General features: G+C 49.6%; 1 protein-coding gene across 1 annotated transcript in view; it reads right to left on the bottom strand.

Moving 5' to 3' along the window:
- The window catches only part of TCF7L1 (transcription factor 7-like 1 (T-cell specific, HMG-box)), a 142,762-nt gene that overhangs the window by 14,263 nt on the left and 122,499 nt on the right, over positions 1–6,000 (bottom strand). The window contains exon 4 of the mRNA XM_004691589.1: positions 4,786–4,869. Coding sequence (XP_004691646.1) covers positions 4,786–4,869 — 84 coding nt within the window. The remainder of the gene's footprint in view (positions 1–4,785; positions 4,870–6,000) is intronic.

Below are 6,000 nucleotides of genomic sequence, written 5' to 3'. Positions count from 1 at the left end.
TGTGTGTGTGTGTGTGTGTGTGTGTGTGTGTGAGTGAGAGAGAGAGAGGAGACAGAGGGAGACGGAGACAGAGACAGAGACAGAGGGAGACAGAGAGAGGCTGAGAGATAGAGACAGAGACAGAGAGGAGACAGAGAGAGAAGCAGAGAGACAGAGACAGAGACAGAGACAGAACGAGAGAGACAGAGAGAAGCACAGCAGGGGACAATTTTTTTTTTAATTTGAATAGAGAGTTTATGGGAGTTCCTAGTATTTTTCATCATTTTCCATAAAGATTAAAATTATACCTAAATATAATTTTAGTACAAAAGTGAATACTGTGTCATAAGACTTGAAATCAATACTGGAGAACAGAGAAACAATGATGTGTTTTGGAGTTTTCTGGGTCTCCCGGCATACCATTAGAAAACCGGAGAAACGATGTACATTTTTAAAAAGGCAACTCCAGTTCGTCTGCTACTTGCGAACTGGCATGCTAGCCAAGTCTGACTTTTCAGCTCAAAGTCAAGCAGCAAGACAGCCACCCCTCAAACAGAGGCTTGTGGGCATGGGCGCTGGGAACAGTCACGGGCCACGGAACTCTGCAATGCACCACCCAGCGAGGCCAAGCGCTAAACATGACAACCGCCAGCTGGCTGTTTGTTACTGAAGGCCGCTTTTTGGTCATCATCTAGAAAGTAAGTTACAGATGCTTATGCAAACACACATGCAGAAAAAAGAGGAGAATGCAATATAAAATGCTTGTGGGTCGTGGGATTATAGGTCTTTTTCTGTGTGCCTTGGTATTACCCCAAGTGCTCAATACAAACACGCATTACTTTTAAGGGCTTTTAAAAGAGTTTATGAAAAGAAATCCTGAATGAGTGTAGGGATCAGACCCAAGGGAACAGAGGAACTTAGAAAGGGCATCAACCTTTCCCAAGACCATTTATCTTCCCTTCATTCAACAAATGTCCTGAGTATCCACTCTGCCAGGCATTGACAGGTGCTGGGGGAACAAACGTGAACAAGACAGATGTTGACTCCTGCCCGCCTTTGGTCATATTCTGGATGTGAATATACTTGTTTTGCAGTGCTGGGCATGAAATCCAAGTAATAACACTAATGCCATCCCCGCCCTGGTTTGTTTATATACACTTCCTTGACATGAACTTCAACATGACTCATGAAATGTCTGCAAGGATGCAGGCTGTTTCCTTCACTTGCCCTTCTTCCAGGGAAAACCTCATCTGAAAATATTTGATTACAATTATTACAATAAATGTCATAATGAATATTTTCATTTTTTAAATAAAAAATCTGGTGGCCACACCTCCGTGACTGGTTCTGGCAGCTTCGAGTCCTGTTCCTCACACCTCCATCCTAGAAAAAGTGGCACCCAGTAAACTGAAAGGTCCTCCAACATCTCCTGTCCCTTTGCCTCGGGCTTGCCACTAGGGCAAAGCATCTCAATTCTGGCTGCCCTGGGGATTTCCTGGGGAGCTTCAAAAACTGAGACCAGCCATCCCCTAGGCCAGTTAAACCTGACCTTGGGAGAATTAGACACTGAGTGTATCTCTTACCTCTGTTACCTTCACAACCTGTCCGTTCGCACTGGCATCTGATTCCAAACCCCATCACCTCTAATGAACAGCGTTTCAGCTGTTCTCTCCCTGTTAATGACAGTGTGGTGGCAGTGGGAAGGAAGCACGCACTCGTCAATGCACTGGCTCATTTATTTGCACAACTCTATTGAGGTCAAGTTCTCTCCTCATTCCCAATTTACAGAGGAGGAAATCGAGACAAAGGAAGATGAGGCCATTTGTCTGAAGCTGCACGAATAGAAAGAGGAGCATTATCCCCTCCCAGCACAGCAGGGCCTCTGACACCACCCCCACTCCCCCACCCCCGCCCCAGGCATCGCAGGTTTTGTTTCTATACTCAGGGATCTCAGAAGTTGGAATGAGACAGGTGACTTGAAATTTTTAAATGGTGCTTTTTTCTCCACTATAGGATTTTCAGGTTAATGTTAAGTTTTTCTACCATAAATGTCCTGTAAGCCTTTGAGGCCTCCTTTTTGCTTCTCTGTATTAAAAGGCAGTAGGGCCCTCCCTGCTAGCACAAGGGGTTCAGCCTCAGCACTGTGAAGCTCTCCGTAGCCACTGCAGCATGAGTTCGATCCCTGCCCAGGGAGCTGACCCTCTTGGCACAGCAGACCTCTCCTGTCCCGCCTGCTGCTCCCCTCAGCAGTGTATTCAATAGTTCTGCCTATTCTGCTCCCCACTCCGGTGAATCCTCTCAGCCCCCACACCACTGGTCTGAATAATATGCATGCATACATATATCTTTTTAAAAAGGCAGTAGTATGCATACAACTTATTAGAGAACTAGCAGTTTTTTAAATCAACAAGCATCAGTTGTTCCAGGTTCTCCACTCTCAGGCAAAGTGAGGCCCTGCTTGCACCAGGCTGAGTCCACAGCTGCCCAGCACACATCTGCAGAGGCCCCACCAGGCAGCTGGAGCTCTGTTGCAGAACTTTGTTGAAGGCTTTAGGGACCTCATGTATTTTTATTTGACTTAAGCTGAGATAACAGGTGAGGGTGAATAGCTGACTTACTGAAGAATCTGGAGAGAAAATGGAAGCTTAGAGAGGAGGGAGAATGGACATTGTATATTCCTGTCCCAGGAGCCAGTGGAAGGAGGATACAGGAAGCAGAGGGTTATAAATAAATAGTGTCGGATGTCACCAGTGTTGAGCGGAGGTGATTGGACTTGGGTTTTAGGTGCAACTGGAGAACTGAGCCAGAAGATGGAGATGGGAGGCCTTGTGCCGTGTGAGATCAGCAGTGGAGGCCAGAAGGGAAACAGGATGATGCTCACAGGAGGAGGGCGGACACGGGCCCTTTATTTTGTTTTTCAGAGATGGATTGCCCTGTGCAACAGGAAGGATGGGAAATCCAAAGAGTGCATGTGCTAGTTTTTAAAGGGAACTCATTTCCTCTGAAAGGAGATGGAGATTATAGATAACATGCAAAGAGAGGCTGTATGGAGGAAGGAGAAAATGCCCTGTCATTTCGGCTCTGCTGGGAGGACTGTGGGAGGCCACAGGATGGGCGGGTGGGGTGGGCACTGGGTGGCAAGCAAAGATCTGAAACAGTTAAGAGAGAGACAGCTATGCTGGAGGGGACAAGCAGGTTTGTGGCGGTGGATTCAGGGTGCCTCAACCACTAGAGGGCGCCGACACCCCACACTTGGCCTCTGGAACAGGAGCCTGGAGAGTTAGAGCCACCAGCTCTGCCCTCTGCCGGGATGTTTTGCAAAAGGGTGTTCAGGCCTTGGGGACCAGCTACAGAACCTCTCAGGGGCAGCCCACTTGGGTGACTGGTCCTGAGGCTCACTTTTCCCTACACCCTCATGGGTCTGTCAAACATTCTGGTCCCCAGAGGTGCCATGACAACCATCTGACAGCCACACTTGACGTCGCTTTGGAAGCCACCCAGCGCTCTGCCACTGCATGTCACTCTCACAGGTACTGACAGCCGTGGGCCCATTACTTCTTTCCATGTATATCTACTCAATGAGACGCTTCATTTTCTGGTGAAAAATCACTACCAGGACATCTAAAATGTCCTGAAGGAGATGAAATGTATGTCTGGGTTTTGCTTTAAAATAACCCAGTGTGGTGGGCGGGGGGGACTGTGGATGAAGGAAATCTTTGAAATTTTTCATAGGAAAGTTTCAAAACCATCAACTATTCCCTGGTCTCCCTGTTCATAACATGGACAGGCTGTGCCAGCTGGGATGCTTTCTAGCTGCACCCTCCATGCACCTGAGACTCACTCATCTCCCATGAATCTGAGAACACCAGTTAGCTTGTGGGGAGTGTGGTTTTTCAGGCAAAGGGTTGTCCCAGGCTCAGGAGGTTGCAAGGTTCCTGGAGTGTCTCTCACCTGTCTGCACCTCAGCCTGTTGCACGCCCGGGGCAGGTGAGGACCCAGTGCCTTGCCTGCCCGGGGATCAGACCTTCCTTGCAGCTCATGTGCCCACAGGGCTTGTCTTGGGCTGCTGCCCTGCAGTTTTAATTAATTCTTTCCTAGAACATCCTGTACAGAAGAGCCTTCTCAACTGCTGTCTTGATGCTCTGAGGGAGAGAGGAGGCAATACTGAACAAGCCCTGACAGGAGAGAAGGGAGAACACGCCGCCCGGGGGCTGGGGCAGAGGGGTTCCACAGCAGCAGGAAGGGCCAGCACTGCCCACTGGGTGGGCTGGCATTTCCAGTCACATAGCATCCTGGGTGCTGGTGTAAGGCGTAGGGAAGCACATGGGCAACAACCGACATGCTAGTCAAGAACCAGCCGCCGGCCCTCCCTGGTGGGGCAGCGGGTTAAAGCACAGCACTAAGAAGCTTAAGCCACTTCTGCATGAGTTCGATCCCGCCTGCCCCGGAGGTGACCACAAGGCCCGGCAGACCTCTCCTGACCCGCCCACTGCTCCCCTCAGCAGTGTTCTTCGTCGATCTGCCTGTTCTGCTCCCCGCTCTGTCCCTGGTGAATCCTCTCACCCTCCGCATCTCTGGCCTGTACTCCAGTTCAGTCTGCATAAATAAATAAATCTTTAAAAAAAAAAAAACCCCGTTGCTGATGGTCACCAAGTGAGCCGCGCTCAGCTCGGCTCCTCCTGGCTGTGCTCACATGCAGAGGCACCGCCACCAGACCCCATCAGCTTCTGGAAGGTGGAAAGAAGGCGGTGGGTGACATGGAACAAGGTGAGTGTCTCTTTAGCCTTTCAGGAGAAACAGACTTACCAAGTGTGCTGGGGATGGTGACCTGGTGTCCTTGACTGTGGCGCTGGAGGGGACATCCAGGAGAGGCCATTTCATCTGCAGGTACTGCACAGGGGACAGAAGACACAGAGCTGGTAAGAGGAAGCCTCCAGAGTGCCTGGAAGGAGTGGGAAGAGCTCTGGGGTCGGGTTGTTGGGGGTTCATTAACCGCACACGCTCGTAACTGCGTCAACGCCCAGCTGATAATCACAAAGTAGAACACTCACTGCTCATCACCGTCTCCACCAGGAGCCCCCTCTGTCACTTGAGGTGGAGGGGAGAGGACACATGACCACAACTCCGAGCAAAATGTTCAAAGAACGTATCAGTGAGGATCAAGGCCTCTGCTGAAGCCACAGGACAAGCAGGGACCAATGTCCTAGGGGCAACCCTGCCCCATTCCTCGCCATGGCTCAGCACCATCCACAACGCTCCCTAAAGAAGCACCGCTCTGGAAGTATCTGGAGACAAGACAAAACCGTCTGCCTGATACTCGCAGGAGCCCTATTCAAGGAAGCTGAACAATAAACGCCTGTTTCTCAACTGTAAAGATAATCTAGTGCCCTACCTTCTCCCATGCTTATTACAATAAATCCAAACCAAATGGTAAACCCACACCTCCTTAAATAAAAAGCAGCTCCTTAACGCCAGCTCTGGAGCCAAGCACGCATGGGTTCTGATTCTCGCTCTGCTGTGTGACCCTGGACAAGTGTCTTAACAACTCCGGCTGCTCTTCGCCTGTAAGGCAAGGCTATTATCACTGATTTTACAGGTTGTTAGAAAGATTAGGGACAGTGTCAAATGTTGAACCCAGTGCTTTACATGTGGGAGACATCTGACAAATGGCAGCTATTATTTTCATAAGCAAACCATCAGTCTTTGCCAGGAGCAAAGGCACACATGTAGGCTTAGTGTCAACACTGATATGGCTGCTGGGCAGCAGACCAGCTGCAGCCGCTGGGCAGGATTCTTGAGGCTACTTTGAAAATAAAGTTTCTAATAGGATGTGGTGGCCCCAGGAAAAGCTCATAGATAGAAGCTTTTGAATCATCCTTCCCTCATTCAATATCGGGAGGGGAAGAGAGAAGTCATGATTCAGTGTCCACTTATGTGCACTGATCAACCACAAAAACAGGCCAAATGGACAGGGGTTGAGCTTACAAAAAGGTGTCCGTGGCAGCAGAATCACCCACAGAC

Source organism: Condylura cristata, unplaced genomic scaffold (genome assembly GCF_000260355.1).
Source record: "Condylura cristata isolate star-nosed mole 26May11 unplaced genomic scaffold, ConCri1.0 scaffold00031, whole genome shotgun sequence".
Lineage (NCBI taxonomy): Eukaryota > Metazoa > Chordata > Mammalia > Eulipotyphla > Talpidae > Condylura > Condylura cristata.
The sequence above is the reverse complement of the archived record's forward strand: the minus strand, read 5'-3'. Positions and strand labels throughout refer to the sequence as shown.